Here is a 19,059-nt window from a genome sequence, read left to right on the forward strand (position 1 = left end):
GGTGAGCTGTTCCAGAACTGGCTGCCAAACAGTGCCATAATGAGAAGGGCACTGGGAACACATTTCTGTCATGCTTGATTGGGTTTTTTGGCTTTAAAATGAGATTCCTGCATGTTCTGGAAAACAATCTCTGCTTCCAGATTGGAAGTACCCAAGGTGCTGCCTGCAGCCTGCAGGACTTCTACACAAATCTCCTCAAAAATGAGCTGGAGAGATTTTCTTCAATTTTCTGCAAAGGCCTCTGAAGGAGAGGGCTGCTGTGTGAGTTTTATTGTTTATCCATTCTCAGCACTCGCTGCCTGGCCAGGATGGGGCTTTGGGAGATGTGTTGTTTTCTCTATTGAAAGTGATGTGTATTTCCACGGGATCCCAGGGCCTGCAGACATTTCCTGCTTGCATACAACACTTTATGCACCTCTGTTTTATCCTGTGCTACAGGATTTAATGGGAACCTCTCCTATGTGTAGGCAGAAAATAAAATTGCTTTGTTAGATCAGCCTGCCTGTCCATCTTATCCAGTATCTAATCTCTGATAGTGGAATTACCAGATGCTTCAGGTTGAAAAAATCATATTAAGGGAAACTATGAAATAATCTGCCCATCTGGTATGTTCTGCCTCCCCCATTCTCTCCTTTCAATCCTATCCAATATAAATGTGGAGTTCTCATTATCTCTTTAAAAGTCTGTTCCTTTCTGGAATCCTGCTAAGCTCTGATTCAGTGGTATTTTATGGCATTATAGGATTAAGGGGTAGATTTAAGAGAAATAATACCCACAGTTGTTAGGACTATTGGATCATTGGGTGCAGATGACACATTCCTGCTGCTGCAAATCTCTTGACAGCTGTTCTTGGGAGGGGAGCCTCCAGCTATCAAAGTGAAGAGCAAGGATGGTGGAAGAGATAAGAACTCCCACTGTTTGATTTTTCACATGTTTTGAGGGCTTCCCAGCCTAGAGACACAACCCCTTCTCCTGCCTGCCTTGGGGTCCTGCACATGGGTCAGGAAATGCATGGAAAGGGACTTTGTAGTGATAGGATGAGGGGGAATGGCTTAAAAATACCAGAGGGTGGGTTAGATGGGATATTGAGAAGGAATTCCTGCCTGTGAGAGGGGGAGATACAGGAACAGGTTGCCCCATCCCTGGGAGCATCCCAGGCCAGGCTGGGCAGGGCTGGGAGCAGCTGGGACAGTGGGAGGTGTCCCTGCCATGGCAGGGGTGGGGCTGGATGGGCTTTGAGGTCTCTTCCAGCCCAAACCATTCTGGGATCCTGTGATGGGAAAGGTTTGGAGGTGTTGGAAGCCTGATGTGCTGGTCTGTATTTGCCATGGGAGCCTGAGGAGAGGAGCAGAGCCTCCCCATCACCTGCAGCTGAGGAGGAGCAGTGTCACCTCCCTGCTCGGGTCAGTGTCCCCGTGCTGGGGCTGGGTGAGTCACAGCCATCACTGCCTGAATCACCCAGTTATTTCCAGACTGCTGCCATGGGAGCCTGGCAGCAATTGGGCTTTTCAGCACCATCTGCCTGTAGCTGCTTTATCACCAGGGACCTCATGAACAGCAAGCTGAGAGCCTTTCTTTGGGATATAGTGCAGAAGATGGAGAGTTCTGGCTTCTGGGTAGACTTTGGGTTGTTGTTATTCAGCTTAACTTAAAGAAATCAAATCAAGTTCTGATTAATTTTTATTCCAAGGGATTTGTGTGTGGACTCTGTGGGTGTCAGTGCTGGGTGCTGTTCACACTGTGGGATGTGTCCCCTGTTCCCCTTGGGGTCTCTCCCCATCCCTGCAGAGTCTCCTGCCCTCTGCCTTGGGGCCTCAGCCTCCCTCACACTTATGCAATGTTGCAGGGCCCAAGAATTCAATTTTGGCTTTTTAATCTCAACAGAATGCATATTTGGCAAGTGATGAATGTGGATGTGACTGAGACACATCAGGACTGCCCAGGAGGGTGCCCCTGGAGGCTGTAATTGAGTCTCCTGCCCATGATACCACTCCTGCCTTCCCATCTTGTGCTGGATCCCAGATGTTCCTGCAGAGCCCACACTGGCCATGGTTTGTGCCAGGGAGCTCAGCTCTGATGGGAAAGTTTCATGTGCCACCATACTCAATTTCCTGTGAAAATACAGAAATCTCTTTCACTTTGGGAGTAACTGAAGTCCCTGCTTTGCAGTGCCTTTGTCTCAGATTTCTCTGGTACCAAGGCTGAAATGAGATCTTTCCTCAACACCTGCACAGCTTGGGCAGGAGATGCCCCTGTCACTGCTCCATACATCTCATCTCATTTCCTCCCCAAAACTGAGGTAGCACAACCTCCTTTAATGAAACAAAATGCTTTTTGCCTTTCCCTCCGCCCACAGGGCTGTGCTGGCTGTGGTGGAAGTGTCTGAGATGTGCAGACATTACTGAGCCAGTGGGAGAGCTCAGTGATGGTTTCCTCGAGGATCTGGGACATTCCTGAGCACACATTTGTGGTGATGTGCCAGTCACTCATGTCCTGCCCTGGGCTGTTCAGCCAGGCTTGATAAAGTGAATCTGAGGAGAAGGACAATGTTTAAGAAGGCAAAACAAACTACTTGAATTATTAGAGTGGTATTTGCTGGGAAATAGAGTTTCATGCCTGTTTATTTGTTGTGATTGCTGCTTATTGCAAACAAAGGAGGTCAGAAGAGCTCCTTCTCTCTTGCATGCACAATGTGCTACTACAACCCATTATTTTACCTTCTGCAAAGAGTGCTTTGATGGGTTTCAGTCCTACATCCAAATAAAAGCCAGGACAAGAGAGGAGATGTAGGGCTTTTTCTTCATCAAATAACTATAGGGAAAACTAGATAGGAATCAAGACAGTGGAAGAACAAAAAAAAAAAAAAAAAAATTCTTTTTCAGATGTAAAATTCCCTTTGTGAATTGCATGAGGGAGTGTATTAAAAGATCCTTACAGCTCTAGGAAAAAGCCAGGACTGGTTGTGCACCTTCTCTCCTAATAGACAGTTGTGGATTTGATCCAGCATTGTATGAAAAACACTCCTGCCCTTGGCTTTTTATAGCTTCAGCCATAAAAAATAGGCAAAGTAATATTTTCCAGTACTTGGAAAGGTGCCACCTGAAAATTTTCTGGGAGAGCAAGTAGAGAAATCAAGCAGTGAATATCAGTGTCACAGCTCATGCAGGAGCTGTGCCCCAGAAAGGGCTCTCCAAAGCCAGAGCAAATCTGCAGCTCAGACATGGATTGTTGGGAATTTTCTGCCCATGTGTTCTGTCCTGCCCAATCTGTCCCATCCCTGTGTGGCTCCAGGCAGTTTTATTCTGCCAGGTTGCACAAAGTCATGGAAACCTCCTGAGCTGGAAGAGACCCAGCTCAGGAGAATCTCAGGATCACACATCCAGTCCAGTCTGTGTCCCATCCCCACCTTGTCCCAGCCCAGAGCACTCAGTGCCACGTCCAGCCCTTCCCTGGGCACCTCCAGGGATGGGGACCCCAAACCCCCCTGGGCAGTTCCAGTGCCTGACCCCCTTTCCAGGGGAAATTCCTCCTAAAATCCACCCTGAGCCTCCCCTGCCCAGCCTGAGCCCGTTCCCTCTCCTCCTGTCCCTGTTCCCTGGAGCAGAGCCCGACCCCCCCGGCTGTCCCCTCCTGTCAGGGAGTTGTGCAGAGCCACAAGGTCCCTCCTGAGCCTCCTTTTCTCCAGGCTGAGCCCCTTTCCAGCTCCTCAGCTGCTCCTGGGATTCCAGCCCCTTCCCAGTTCCATTCCCTGCCCTGGACACGCTCCAGCCCCTCAGGGTCTGTATTGAAGTGAGGAGCAGAATCCAGCCCTGCACAGACACCCCAACAATCCCTCCCTGTGCATCCCTGGCAGCTCCTGGAGCTCTGGCTGTGCCCATTCCCTGGGAGCCTGGGCAGTGCCAGCACCTCTGGGGAAGAACCTTTCCTGATCTCCAGCCTGAGCCTGCCCTGGCACAGCTCCAGCTGTCCCTGTCCCTGTCCCAGAGGTCAGAGCTGTCCCTCAGGAGGAGCTGCAGCCCAGTGAGGTGCTGGTGCTGTCACTCCAGGCTGTGCCCAGCTGTCCCCTCCCTGCTCTCCAGGTCACAGGGGTAGAAGATTGTTCCAAACCCAGCTCCAGACAAACTCAGGTTTTTATTTCTCTGAGCTCTGAGGAGCTGCTGCTGCTCTGTGTGTGCAGGGGCTGCTGGTGCCCTTTGCCCCTCCTGCCCTCCAGGGATGGGGCTGCAACTTCTGCTGCCTTTGGGATGATTTGCAGAGAGGAAAAAGCCTCTTTGCTGCTCCATTGCTCTCCCAGCACTAACACAAACCAGCAGGCTGTTGAATAAATACCAGTATTGATCTTTATTCCTCAGTGTGTTTGGACGTGCTGCTCCTGACTTCCAGCAATGCTTTTTCTTGAAAACTGAGCAAGCAAAGACTCTGAAGGCACACTTTTCCAGCTGTGCTTTACTTTGTTGGTTATTATTTGAGCCTGCCCTGTGAGCTGCAGGAGCAGCCTGGCTCCTTGGGCACACAGGCAGCTGGGGCTGGCTCCAGGGAGCTGAGGAATCCCCCTAGAGCTGGAGCTGTCAGACTCCCTGTGGAAAAGTTGAGGGGTTTGTGCTGTGTTTCTGTCCTGGGTGTAGATGGGGACACAGGACAGCTGCTTCTTTCTTTTCCCTTTGAAGGAGAGGTCACTGGAGAGCACTTTGGCAGCTTGTGTGGGGTCAGGATTTGTCAGAAGCCTTTGGTGCTTGAAGTCCCAATATCTTCTTTAAACCCAGTTGGGAAGAAAGTGCTTTGGGGAAAGCAACTGGAGTTTGCTTAGTGCTGTTAGAGAGTCTCTTATTTCCATTGTGCTGCTCAGTGTCACCTGCAAACACTGTGACCATGGATTTATAGCACAGCACCTCAGGGTTCTTTGTGTCATACATTCCACTAATTGTCAATTTTCCCTTCCTGCCTGCAAAGTTATTACCTGTTCTTGTAAGTTGGGAACATGGTGCTTCAGGGAAGACTTCTGTGGCAGGAGTGTGCTATGAAACAGTTCCTAATGTAAACAGAAGTATTAAATGATCACTTTGGCAGAGGATGGGATTAGTGTAATTTAACAACTTGCTTTTGTGCTCCTCTGAACTCCTCTGCTGAAAAATACGTGTGTTATCATAAACACTTCTGACTAAACTGTGCTTATGAGAATAAATGAACCAGTTTAAGCTTTGGATACACTTCTCTCCAGTTGGCTTCCAAGGAAATCAGGGCTTGTGTGTTTGTTTGTGCCACAAGCTGCTCCTCTGGACTGCCCTGAGCTTTTCTGTTCCAAAGCAGCACATGGCCAGCCAGACCAGGCACAGGGGCAGTCAAGCCCTGCTGCTTTGACAGCCTTGTCCTGCAGCCATTTGTGCAGTTTTCCAGCAGGAAAATCCAAGAGCAAGGAGGTCTCAGTGACTTATTGTGTGTGTGAAAGAGCTGGCCATGGGCAGAGCTGGGTAAGTGGATGTGACACTGGGAATTGCTCTGGCTTTTATCTCCCTTAGATCTGTCTGAGCCTAATAACTTTATTACAAGAGCCTCTCACCAGAGTAAATCCCATTCTCTACATTTTGTTTTTACAACTTTGCAGATGATTTCTTCTTAGGACTCACCAAGTAATGTGCCTTTAGAAAATGTCTGTATGTCCCTAAATTGTAATGCCTGTTTTTGAGAGCCTAATTCTAAAATAGAGCTGAACATTTCTGAAGGAGAATTACTGGGAATAAAGTAGGTGCTTTAAAATCGAGTTTCCTGGGGAAGTGTGAGGAAGTTTCAGGGCTTTGTGGTCAGAAATGGTTTGAGAACCTTTATCTGTATACAGTGAACTGTACCAGACAGCATTAGGTGTATTAAGATGCTTGGGATAGACACAATAGATTTGGTGTTGGCAGTCCCTTTTGCAGGCAGACATGTGCACTGAATCAGCAAAATCCAAACTAGAATAAGCAATTAATGAATGGGGCATGATGAGGAAGTGGCAGGATGAATAACAGGCTGAGCATTTGCTTTCTTTTAAGCCTGTTCATAATCTTTACAAAGGATGAATGGAGATCAATTCATTTCCTGGTGAAGCTTTATTTCAGAGGACAGCAGAAATGAAGCTTGTTTGGTACCAGTGGCTTTCATTGTGGAGTTGTTTGGCACCAGAAGGACAAACCCAGGTTTTCCCTCTGCATTTCCAGCAGCAAGCAGCACAGATCTGCAGGGAGGAGCTGGGAAGCAGTGCCTATGGATTAAGGTACCCAGGGAGCTTGAACCTGCCTCTGCTGGCACAGCAGAACCTTGCAGTGGGATTTACAACATTCTGTCCTTCAGCCACGGTGCTCTGCAGCCCAGCCATGGGGAAATCATTCAGTCTCATCAGTGCTCCATGGATGGATCAGAATTTACCTCCCAGGCCTTCAGCTGCTGAGTTCCTGTGGCTTTTCTCTGGGCCAGAGGGAACCTGAGAAGCTGCAGGCAGCAAAGCCAAGCCTTGAGTGTGTCTGGATGTGTCTGGCTGTGCAGGTGGGGGGAGATTTGGTGTTAGGGCTGGTGAAAAGCAGGTAAAAGTCCAATGGCCTTGGTAAGGTGAGGATGAGAGAGAAGAGCCCAGAATTCCCCACTTCTCAGGGGTGCATCCAAACTCTGGTGGGTAGGGGTGACAAGGATGTCTTGGAAGCTGCAGAGTTGAGCTCATCACAAATCACATTTAAGCCTTTCAGATTCATTGTGTATCTCTGCACATCTTTTGATATGAGTTTGCTGTGTTTTGTCATGTGTGCCATGGAATTATTTAGGTTGGAGAAGCCTTCCAGGACCATTGAGTGGCCAGCACAGCCAAGGCCACCACAGAGGAGCTGTGTCACTGTCCCAGGCTTCAGATGCTCCTGTCAGCATCTCTGGTGTGGCAGCAAACAAACTCCAGCCTCAAATCCTGGGATGGAGCAGCCCTGAAAGGCTCCCTGGAGTGCCCGTGGGAGGGAGCTGTGGCTGCTCCTTTGGATCTCTGCAGGTCAAGGCAGGCACAACAAGAAGGATGTGAAACCCCACTTGTGGGACATCTCCAGCTGTCACTAAATATTCATTGTGTTCTGGTTTGGGGTTTTATGAGAGGACAGGGAGAAGTTGGAGTATTTTTATTTGTGGGGTTTTTTCTTAACCTTGTGGTAATTCAGCTTTTGTTTGGCTGTTGGGTTGGATCCCTCCCTACCTGTGTGAGGTGCTTCATGGTGTTGCAGTTTTGCACTGGGTTAAACTGGGTTCCTTTGTGTGCTCAGGCTCTGAGCTGCTCACCTTTGTCTCCAGTTCTGTCTGTCATGTATTTTTTTGGCAGAGGTGGAAGATGTCACCTGTGAGAGCAGAAAAGCCACATAGGAGCAAATCTCTCCCCAGAACAGCAGGGCTGGTGTGGAGCTTCCTCTGTGGAGTCAAGGGAAACTTCTGGCACCTTGGGATGAATGTTTGTGTGTGGCCTTGGCTTTGTTGACTCCCCATCCTGAATGTCCCCTGCATGAGGGGGCACCTGAATTTATGGGCTCTTAATTGCATCAGTGAGCTGGTACCTGACACTGGAATGTGAGGGAAGAGCAGATCTAAATCAACCCCATCTGCTGGTTTTAACCCTTTTGATAGTGCTTGGGACTCATTTTTATTCTTTTCCACCCACAGCAGTACAAGTGTCTCACCAGTGTGCCCTGGTGAGCAGCCTGTGCTGGGTGTGGTAGTGCCAGCTCTGGATTTTGGGATGGCAGAGCTCTCCCTGGTGCCAGCTCTGGATTTTGGGATGGCAGAGCTCTCCCTGGTGCCAGCTCTGCATTTTGGGATGGCAGAGCTCTCCCTGGTGCCAGCTCTGGGATTTTGGGATGGCAGAGCTCTCCCTGGTGCCAGCTCTGCATTTTGGGATGGCAGAGCTCTCCCTGGTGCCAGCTCTGGGATTTTGGGATGGCAGAGCTCTCCCTGGTGCCAGCTCTGGGATTTTGGGATGGCAGAGCTCTCCCTGGTGCCAGCTCTGGATTTTGGGATGGCAGAGCTCTCCCTGGTGCCAGCTCTGGATTTTGGGATGGCAGAGCTCTCCCTGGTGTGAGCTCTGGGATTTTGGGATGGCAGAGCTCTCCCTGGAGCCAACTCCAGGATTTTGGGATGGCAGAGCTCTCCCTGGTGTGAGCTCTGGGATTTTGGGATGGCAGAGCTCTCCTTGGTGCCAGCTCTGGGATTTTGGGATGGCAGAGCTCTCCCTGGTGCCAGCTCTGGGATTTTGGGATGGCAGAGCTCTCCCTGGTGCCAGCTCTGGATTTTGGGATGGCAGAGCTCTCCCTGGTGTGAGCTCTGGGATTTTGGGATGGCAGAGCTCTCCCTGGTGCCAGCTCTGGGATTTGGGGGTGGCAGAGCTCTCCCTGGTGCCAGCTCTGGGATTTTGGGATGGCAGAGCTCTCCCTGGTGCCAGCTCTGGGATTTTGGGGTGGCAGAGCTCTCCTTGGTGCCAGCTCTGGGATTTTGGGGTGGCAGAGCTCTCCCTGTGTGACATTTGCTGGGATGGCAGAGCCCTCCCTGTGTGACATTCCCCCTGCAGGAATTTGGCACACAGGGCTCAGTGACACCCCTCTGCTGAGGCTGATCCAATTGTGGCAGAGGTTAAACAAACTTATCCAGTGATTTCTGTATGGAACAGGAAAGGTTTAAAAACCTCTTCATCTTCCAGTTCATAAAGCTGTCAGCAGCATGGCTCTGTGATCACAAAAAGAGAAGAGCTGTCTCTGAAAGTCCATTGTGCCTTTTAAGTTCATCATTTTTATGCCAGCTCTTCCAGCAGTGGCATCATTCCACCTTGTTCCAGGCAGCACAAGTGGTGGCTACTTTTCTTCTTCATGGCCCCAAGTCTGTCCTGGGGATGTCAAAATCCTGGGTTCCACTCCTACCTCAGGCTGTGCACCAAGGATTTCATTTTCAGCGTGAGAGGGAAGGTTTCCAGCAGTGCCAGATTTATCCCACCCTGCCTGAGCAGAGCTGTGACATTTGCTGGTGGCACTGTCACCCTGGAATTCCTGGCTGGGACACGAAGGGCTCCCTTCCCTCACTGATGTTTGTCTGAACGTTCAGCCTGGGGCTGCCTCTGATCAGGGAGGAAAAAGGTATTTTCACCTTCCCAAAAAGCAGCTTCAGTGTGTTTTACCTGACAGAAGTGTACCTGGGATGGAGGGCAGGAATACATTGTCCTTTGGCAGTGGCAATGTCACCTCATTATCCTTGAAGGGAGCTCTGCCTGAGATGAGCTGTCTGTGAATTACCTTCTCCAGGACTGTGCCTACATGAGTAGCTACAGAGCAGCAGCTCCTCTGTCAGAACCTGCACTGGTAATTTACAACTTACTGTTAATTTACAATTTACTGTTAATCTACACTTCAGGTTAATTTGCAGTTTGACATTGCTGCCTTTGATCTGTAGTGCTCACCCCTCAGCAGTGGCCAGGATCTGGTGCTGCCCTGCCCAGGAGCACAGGGGCTGCTCAGCACGTGGTGATGGAGTCAGAGCTGGCCTGGTCTCACAGCTGGGGATCCTCCTGGCAGGGGAGGTCAGGGTGCTGCTGCCTCTGCTGTGATCATGTCAAATGCTGCTGACAGCCTTTTCAAAGCCTGCTCCTTCACTCCATGCCTGTTTGGACATCATTCCGAGTTCAGCTGTGTTTGCTGGGCACTGTTTTAGAACAAACAGAGGAAAAACTGCTCCTAAATTTCCTCCCTGCCCAATCTTCCATGCCTGGGAGGAGGGAAAGGCACCAGGCAGGCAGCAGGACTGCAGGCTTTGCTCCTGAGTCCTGCTGACCCCCTGACCCCTCGGGGTGACCTCTTCATCCCTGAGCATCAGAACTTCAGCATCTTGTGTTGTTTAAATCCCTGATGCCTCCTTCTCCTGGGGACTTGTCAAACTGGGAGCCTCCAGCTGTGCTGTGCATGGCCAGATGTGGCCAGATGTGGCCACGAGGAGACCTTGGAGCTTGCAGGGCTGAGGCTGTGGGCAGCCCTGCCTTGTGCTGCTGGGACTGATGAGAAGCCAGGGCTCTGTGCAAGGGCTGGCTAAGTGGGTGTCACTCCTTGTGCTGTCCTGAGAGGTGCAGGGACACACTGGCTGCCTGTGGCTCCTGCACCACACCAGGAGGGGCCCTGATCTCCCCAAGTGCTGCTGCTTCCTATTTGGGTAGTGCCCTCAGGTTTGGGAACCTCAGCACTGAGACATGCACTGGTGACTCTCTTCTTTGCAAGCTGATGTTTTCCTGAAGCAGCAATCTCTGGGATAGGAATTTGGGGGAGAATTTCACCCCCTGTGCACTAATTCTGACTGAGCTGTCTCTCACACACCCTTGGCTCTGACATGGCAGTTCCATAGCTCATTGTAGAAAAGGCATTTAAATCTGGGTGAGTGGAGCTGTCTCTCTGCTGCTGAGCCATGTTTTACAGGAGCAGCTCCACAGCCCTGTGGAAGATGTGTCCACACAGCTGAACACTTCTAGGATGTTCATGGTGTTTTTAAGGACAGGAAGTAATAAGTCATTTATTCTGCTGATCAAAAGAATATTTGCCTGTTTAAATATTCAAACCCTTGAGCCTGATACAAGACTGAAATGTCAGGAAGGGATAAGCTCCTGATAAGCACGTTAGCTGGATTTGTTCAGTGTGATGGCCAAAAGAGAAATCATTAATAAGTCAGGATCCAGACTGGGGAGCTCCTGGGTGCTCAGAATTAAAAATAAAGGGGAGGGGAAGGGGCAGGCAGGAGGGAGAGAGACTGTGATATGGAGGAGAGGAGGAAATCTTGGAGAACACATCATCAGGATCTATTTCTATAAAGAGGTGTGCTGTCCATAATCAGAACCACCACACTCTGTGCCTGCCCTGTGTTCATCCACAGGTACACAGGATCTGGATGGGCTGAGATGATCTTTAAGGTGCCTTCCAACCAAACCCCACTCAGTGATTTTGTGATCTGGGTCCATTTTGTGCCAGCTGTCACAGATTTTTGTGTCTGGCAGTTCCTGTGTGCTGAGTGTCTGTGATGGCTGGTCCCACACAGCTGGGGGGATCTGCAGCAGGACCCCCTGAGGGGTAACTCCAGAGGGTGAGGGAGAGCACAGAGCCCCAAAGCCATGGGTGTTCTGCACACCCAGCCCTCCCCATGGTGGCTGCTGGTGCCATTTCAGAAGGACAGGTGGAGATGTCCCCTTCATGCTTTGGGGGACATTTGTGTCCTGAACACCTGGGAAGATGAGGGGTGATGGTGTTGTGTCATGAAACAGACCCTCAGACCAGTCAGTCTGAGCAGGTTCTGCTCCTCACACCTCCCTGTGAGGCAGCACAGATCTCCTGCACTGCCCATGAGTGTGTTCCCTAGAGCACAGCACAGCCCTGTGTGCCCAGAGTCACCTTCCAGGCTGCTGCCATCCTCACCTGTGCCATGAGTGTGTTCCCTAGAGCCCAGCACAGCCCTGTGTGCCCAGAGCCACCTTCCAGGCTGCTGCCATCCTCACCTGTGCCATGAGTGTGTTCCCTAGAGCACAGCACAGCCCTGTGTGCCCAGAGTCACCTTCCAGGCTGCTGCCATCCTCACCTGTGCCATGTGTTCCCTAGAGCCCAGCACAGCCCTGTGTGCCCAGAGCCACCTTCCAGGCTGCTGCCATCCTCACCTGTGCCATGAGTGTGTTCCCTAGAGCCCAGCACAGCCCTGTGTGCCCAGAGCCACCTTCCAGGCTGCTGCCATCCTCACCTGTGCCATGAGTGTGTTCCCTAGAGCCCAGCACAGCCCTGTGTGCCCAGAGCCACCTTCCAGGCTGCTGCCATCCTCACCTGTGCCATGAGTGTGTTCCCTAGAGCCCAGCACAGCCCTGTGTGCCCAGAGCCACCTTCCAGGCTGCTGCCATCCTCACCTGTGCCAGGCACAGTCAGGCCAGGGCACTGGGTGTTCCTGCTGCACACAGCAGGCTGCTGTTTCCCTGCTGCTGTTTCATTGACCTTTTCTCCTGGCTGTGTTTTCCAGAGCTGACATCCATCCAAAGCAGAGCAGGGCCTGCCCATCCTGAGAGCTCCTGTTGCAGCCTGGGTGGGATGTGGGCACTGCACAGGGAGTGCTTTGTGTCCTGCCTTTGAGGGATGGACAGTTGGACAGGAGGGGACAGGCAGGGAGGGTCACACTGCTCCCAGGAGCAGGGACAGGAGGGAACAGCCTCAGGTTGGGCCAGGGGGGTTTAGATTGGGTATTGGGGGCAGTTTCTCACTGAAAGGGTGGTCAGGCAGTGGAAGGGGAGTCCCCACTGTGGATGTGGCACTGTGGTGAACGGGGTGCTGCTGGGGTGCTGCTGGGCTCAATGGCCTCAGGGAGCTTTTCCAGCCCCAGTGATTCCTTAATTTGTGCCAAGGAAGGACAGGAAGCCCAGGACCCCTCTGTGTGACCTCTTTTCTCTGGTTGTAGGGGACATGTGAGCCCTTCCCTGTGTCAGAGGGTTCTGTGTTCCACTGGCATTTCTTCACTTTCCCTCTGGCCTCCCTTTGCCTTGGCTGAGCCTGAGTGGGGCTGGCAGTGCCCTCTGCAGCTGGGGCTGAGCTGGGAACCTGCTCTGGCCTGGCCAAATCTCCACCACAGCCTCTGCTGGAGCTGTGGCAGCAGCTTGGAGGGCCAAAGGTTGTGTCTCTGTGGTGGTTCCATCAAATGCAAAATGCATCCCCAGCCAGAGGGGGGGACTGCTGCACCCAGTGGGGGTGAGGCTGGATTCTTCTCTACCTTGCTTATTAGAACTGGGATTATAAACCACCATCAGCGTTCTGAGACTGAGCAGCAGCCACTTTTCCTTCAGTGGGGTTCTTCTAATACCTCTCTACTTCTTCACCTCTGTACTCCTCCCACTTTGTGTCTCTCTGGATCTTGACAAGCTCTGCCTGTGCCCCCTGTTGGAGAGATGGCTCCAGGCTGGATCAATTAGAAGAGCATCATTAGGAAAATCAAATTACTGCTGGATAATTTCAGATGGCCTGTTGCAGCCTGGATTTTGTCTGGATCCAAGCAGTCCCTGTAAAACACTGGACATATCTGAAATCCAGGGAACTCTGACCAGAGCAGGCTTTCAGAGGAAAGTGCTGCTTCCTTCCTGGGAGTGGGGACAGCTACACTTAATGGGATTTCATCTCCACTTAAAACTTTGGTGAGCATTTGATGTTGGCATGGGGGAAGGGGCCATGTGAAAGGCACAAATTAAGGAAATTAAGGCAGGCTAGAAAGTTTGAGATCTGTGCAGGGTAGATGTGGGAGCTGTGAGGAGTGGATGATACATCATGGAAGGTAGAAGATAATTCCTGTGACCAAGGGTGGATATAATCTTTGATGCAGCCTCTGGGGTTAGGGATTGCAGCTCTCTCAGGATGAGCAGGATTTCTGCTCAGTGATCTGGGGGCAGAGCAAGCTGCAGCCTGAGTGCCCATCTCCTCCCTGAGCTCTGGGCTGTTCAGGGCATCACAGATGTGTAAAATATCCTGGGTTGGAAGGGATCCCCAGGGATCACCCAGCCCAGCTCCAGCCCTGCAGACACCCCAACAATCTCTCCCTGGGCACCCCTGGCAGTCCTGGAGCTCTGTGCCCATTCCCTGGGCAGTGCCAGCACCTCTGGGGAAGAACCTTTCCTGATCTCCAGCCTAAAGCTCTCCTGAAAGAATCAAATGTATTATTGGCCCTTTCACTGAGTTGTGTTCTTTCTGAAAGGGGCTGCCTGGGGAAGGTCCCACCCCCAGCACAGACATCCCCTGGCAGCTCTGTGCAAACCTTGGATCTGAAACCCAAGCAGGGAGGGGGCCCTGAGGCCAAGGGGAGCCTCTGTCCTCACTCCAGGCTGTCCATAAACTGCATTTATTGCTGTTGATCAGTGGGTTATACTGGGAAGGGAAGGTGTAGAAACCATTGGGGTTTGGCTGATGCCAGGCAGGGCAGTTGCAGGTGGTTGATGGAAATGGTTTTGTGCCCCAGAGAACAGGTGAGAGCTGTTAATTGAGTGCTAGAGTGGATCTTGTTAAATCACTGGGCAGGAAGAGGTGGTGTGTAAATGTTAGCTGCCACTTTATGGCCTCTCTCCTGGGCTCCAGGAGCGTTTGCTGTGATTCCAGGTGATTTTTCTGCTGAGGGATCATGAGGCAGTAAATGCTGGGATATCCCTTTTCTGTTACTGAGACAGACAATAAACATCCTAATCTCACTGCTGCTCTGAAGAGTGGATTTACAGCTGTGTGCTGAGCAGAAAACAAACGACCAGAGGATTCAAAGCAGGCAAACATTCATTGGAGCAGAGCTGGGCTTTTATGCTTTTTGTCTTTTGAATTTGGCTGACTTGATTAATCCAGCCTGATGTGTGCCACGCTGTTCAGCAGAAACTCAGCCCTGCTTCCCCTTCCCCCAGCTCCCCTCCTTTGTTTTGGTTTCTTACATAAACCAGGAACTGCAAAGATTCAGGTGAAAAGATGTTCTCTGTAAATACATTTGTTTTGTGGGTTTCCCTTGCAGGTTTGCAGACCCAATAAAGGTGGTGGTGGTCACAGTGGAGGAGCTGTGTCACCTCTGCACCCACCCAGGTGCTGTGTCCCTGGAGGAGGGGCTGGGGGGGATGTTGGGAGTGGTTCTGTGCAGGGACTGGTGTCAGTCATCAGCTCCTCAGTCTGTTCTGAAGTGAGAAAAGATGTCCTGGAATTTCCTGAGCTTGGAGGGACCCCCAGGATCACCCAGCCCTGCACAGACACCCCAACAATCCCTCCCTGTGCATCCCTGGCAGCTCCTGGAGCTCTGGCTGTGCCCATTCCCTGGGAGCCTGGGCAGTGCCAGCACCTCTGGGGGAAGAACCTTTCCTGATCTACACCTAAACCTCTCCCTTCATGCCTGAGCCTTGGACCAAGGACAGAGAAAAACCTTTTTCCCCCCCTGTTGAATATCTCTCAATGAGACCTCAGCAAGGTCCTTAAATTAAACCCAGTACTGAACATGGGGAGATTTTCCCCAGCCTCCTCAGACTTGGAGAGTTTTGTGAGCATGATTTAATGGAACATATTCAAGCATGATTTAATGGGACATAAAATGCCACTTTGCTATCCCATTGATCTAAAGGAGAGACAAAACTGTAAGGTGGCTCTTTCTTTGCACTACTGATTCACGATATTTTGATATAAATCCTACAAGCAGCTGCCAGCCTGGGTTTAACTGGAGAGAGCAGGATTTAGTGGGGCAAAATGTCATTGTGTAACCTGCACTAATTAGTTTCCAGATGTTGGCAGGGCCAGGGAGGTGTTTCCCACCTAGCAAGGCAGGGATGGGGGGACCACCTGCAGCCTCCCTCAGTTTTCTCCAAACTGCCCAGTGCCTCTGTCCTGCAGATGTGGCCTTGGGGCCACTGCAGATGTGCCTGTGCTGCAAGGGCAGGGAGGACTTTGTGAACAGCCCTTGGTACTGATGGGATGATGAACATGAGCTAAATTACCATCAAATGATGGGATTTAGCTGGGTAGTAATCACTAACACTGCAATGTATTGTGGTGGTCTAAAGTCCTTGGTTTTAATTTAAATGCAGAAGTTTTCAAGTGTAAGGGAGTGTTCCCCTGAACATTCCACGTCCTAGAACAAGACTTGCTTTGGGCTGGCCAGAAACAAGCATAAGCTGGGTGTTAGAAATAAAATACCTGAGATTCACAGAATCCCAAGTGCTTTGAGTTGTAGGGACCTTAAAGCCCATCTTGTCCCAGGCAGGGACACCTTGGGCACTGCCAAGGATCCAGCCACAGCTGCTCTGGGCACCCTGTGCCAGGGCTGCCACCCTCCCAGGGAACAATTCCTTCCCAGTATGACTCTCTTTGAGCTTAAAAACCATTTCCCCTTATCCTGTCACTGCTTGTCCTTGCAAAAATTCCCTCTCCAGCCTTCCCATAGGCCCCTTTAGGCACTGGAAGGGCTCTAAGGTCTCACTGAATTTTGAAATATTTAGGCCTTGGCTGGCACACGACCAAAGGCTGAGGGGATAACTGGGTGTCAGGAGTCTCAGGGGAGGTTTTGGGACTCTCCCTGGAGCTCCTGCTGGGACCTGGGCTCGGTGCAGGATTCTCTGTGCTGCTCCTCAGGGCTGTCACTGAAGTTGTGAAGGCAGCTGGGATTTCCCCCGTGGTGCCTGCCCAGCCCTGCAGCCTCCCAGGTGGGATTTCAGGTGCTCCTGGGGTGCAGGAGAGGAGGAGCTGTGGGGGCTGCTGGGCTCAGTGAGTCCTCCCTGCAGGCTCTGGGAGCTCCCAGAGTAAAGCTGTCACACTCTGCCTGCACATGGGCTGAGGGTAAAGCATCCAGATCAGCCCTTTTTCAATGAAAAGTGTTCAGAAGAAAAAACCCAAACCAGCCAACATCCCAAACCCACCACTCCCCACCCCATGCCCTCCCCATTCCCTGTTTCCTGCAGCTTCTCCCTGCCCTTCCTAGTGATGTCTGAGCTCAAGTGCTCTCTCCCCCCTTTCCCCTCCTTGCCCCAGGACAGCCCAGCTGTTCCAGGTGTTTTCCTGCAGACTTGCAGGGATATTTGCTGGTTTGTCCACTGGAAAAAGCCTCTTGGAGCTGCAGGTTGTGGCAGAGCATCACTCACCCCACGGCTTTTGGCACCAGCACTGAAGGGACCCTGTGGGAGGAACACAATAATTTTGATGATAATTTGGTTTAAAATTGCTGCCTTGCCAGCCCTGTGGTGGAAGCCAAAGCCACCAGAGCAGGGTGTTTGTGCCAGGGCTCTCCTGCCTGTGCAGAGCTGGAGCTCTGAGCCCCAGCAATGTGGGCTGGCCTTTCCCACTCCTCCCTGCCAGGCTCATCTCCTCTTCATGGATCTTTGTCTGGCCCCAGAGACTGGGGAGGGAGATCCCTGGTGCAGGGAGAATGCCAATGAGCAGGGGATGAACCTCAAAGGGCTGGGGTTGGATTTGCCTCCAAAGCTCTTTGATCACAAGCCCAGCTCTTTATCCCCTGCAGCATTCCTGGGGGAAGGCTGCCCAGAGGTGAACAATGATTAAAAGGAAACTCTCCTGCTCCTGTGACAACCTTGACTTCATTGCAGCAGGTATCAACAGCCACCAGAAGCTGTTTTTAATGTCTGAGTCAGTTTAGTTTGGCTTTCTTGGCAGGATTTCAGGGTCACTTGTCACTTTGCCCCATCATGACCATTCATTGATTTTAGAGAAATATTTTCCCTTTGGAAAATCCTTTTCAGTGTTTGGTTCCCTTCTGCTGAGCTCATGGCTTGCTGTAGGGTAGACAATAATTAAATCAAGAAACACAACCATGTTTTCACTCAGCAAACTTGTTTAACTAAAGAAGATTCATAAAGAAAACTGTTTCTGTGGAAGTCTTTGTCTCCCAAGTCTCATCTGGAGTCTGAAGAATGCCTGCTGTTGCCTAAGAAACACCCAGGACAATGAGAAGCAGTGCTGGGGAGCTGAGGAGCTGCTGGGATGTCACTGCCTTTGGTCTTTCTCTGCTTATCTGGGCAGGGTTTGGGCCGTGCACACTCATTGTCATTCTGGGAACTCTGCTCCTGTTGTGTGGCTAATCTGCCATGGAGTGGGGAGGGGGCAGGGAGGCTCCTTCCATCCTTGCTCCACATGGGGCTGGTGTTGGGGGAGCTGGAGAGCTGAATTAAACTGTTGGAGGTGGGCTAAGATCTCCTGTTTACTTTAAGAGTTGAGGTGAAAGGTGGCAGTGAAACAAGACCTGTGTCCCTGTGCTCCCTGCAGAGCTGGGGTCACGAGCAGCCCCTCCCTGCCCCGTGGCTGTGCCTCTCCAGCTCTGCAGTGCCCGTGGAACACGGATTGCCAGGGATGGTGCTGGTGGAAACCTGGGGGCTCCTGCTTCTGTCCTGCTCTGGAGTCTGTGCGAGCAGAGACCCAGCCCCAAACCCTCCTGAGTTAAGGAATGATTCCTGAACAGGGAGGTGCCCACAAGGGTTTGGGTTTAACCATCCTGGCTGTGGAGTGCAGAGACACCAGGTCTCTGAACACTGAATTGCTCAGAAGTATCTGCTGAGAGAGCAAAAACATGTATTGAGACTATTTAACCACGGCTCATTTTATGTTCCTTTCTTTCCAAAGCAAATGGGAAGGAAATCCCCAAGTGCTGTTTAAGAACAAGGCTCATTTTTGAGCACCTGTAAATCTTGGGACAGTGGGATTGGGGAGTTTCCCTTGAACTGCTAGAGGCATTTGCTGTGTTCTGTGGATGATACAACAGTGCCTGAAAAAGGCCCCTGGGATTTCGTGCCCTGAGACAATGGAACCTTTCATGAGAGATGCTCCCCCTCCCTGCCAAAACCCCTGTCATCATTTAGGATTTCTATTGGTTTTTAACTTTACTGGATGATTGCTCTTTTCCTTACCTAGAATCTTACAGTAATTGGATAGTTTCTCAACTCATAATTTACTGGTTAGAATTTCAACCCGTATGAAATCTATAAGACCCCTTGCAATGCTATGTAACCGGATTTGCTAGTGGAACCCCTTTGGAGAAATAAACTGCAATTGGAACCTGTGCAGCAATTCCCGGAGTGTCTGTCCCTCCTAGCTCGTAGCTGGCGCTGTGCCCTGGAGCTCTCGGAGCTGTCCGAGAGCAGCAGAGAGCTGGAACCAGCCCAGCCCCGGCAGATAGAGCGTTCTGGAGCCACTCTTGCCCCACACCAGAGAGGTGAGCTCCGGCTGTGCTGTCTGAGCCGGGGATGCTCTGCCTTGCTTTCCAGCAGCAGTGGTGCGAGGCTGGATCTGACAGCTGGAGCTGACAGCCCCGTGGGTTTTCCCTGTGCCTGAGCCCCGCTGAGCCGTGTCTGTCTCTGCCCTGGTGCTGCAGGTGCAAGGAGCTCAAGTACGGGAAGGACCTGCCGCAGATCTCCATCATCTTCATCTTTGTGAACGAGGCGCTGTCGGTGATCCTGCGCTCGGTGCACAGCGCTGTCAACCACACCCCCGCGCCCCTGCTCAAGGAGATCATCCTGGTGGACGACAACAGCGACGAGGGTGAGCAGCCCTGGCAGCCCCAGCT

General features: G+C 51.5%; 1 protein-coding gene across 1 annotated transcript in view; it reads left to right on the forward strand.

The window, feature by feature from the left end:
• The window catches only part of GALNT17 (polypeptide N-acetylgalactosaminyltransferase 17), a 214,121-nt gene that overhangs the window by 59,523 nt on the left and 135,539 nt on the right, over positions 1-19,059 (forward strand). Inside the window, exon 3 of the mRNA XM_056506705.1 lies at positions 18,868-19,034. Within this exon, the coding sequence (XP_056362680.1) occupies positions 18,868-19,034 (167 nt within the window). The remainder of the gene's footprint in view (positions 1-18,867; positions 19,035-19,059) is intronic.

Source organism: Oenanthe melanoleuca, chromosome 19 (genome assembly GCF_029582105.1).
Source record: "Oenanthe melanoleuca isolate GR-GAL-2019-014 chromosome 19, OMel1.0, whole genome shotgun sequence".
Lineage (NCBI taxonomy): Eukaryota > Metazoa > Chordata > Aves > Passeriformes > Muscicapidae > Oenanthe > Oenanthe melanoleuca.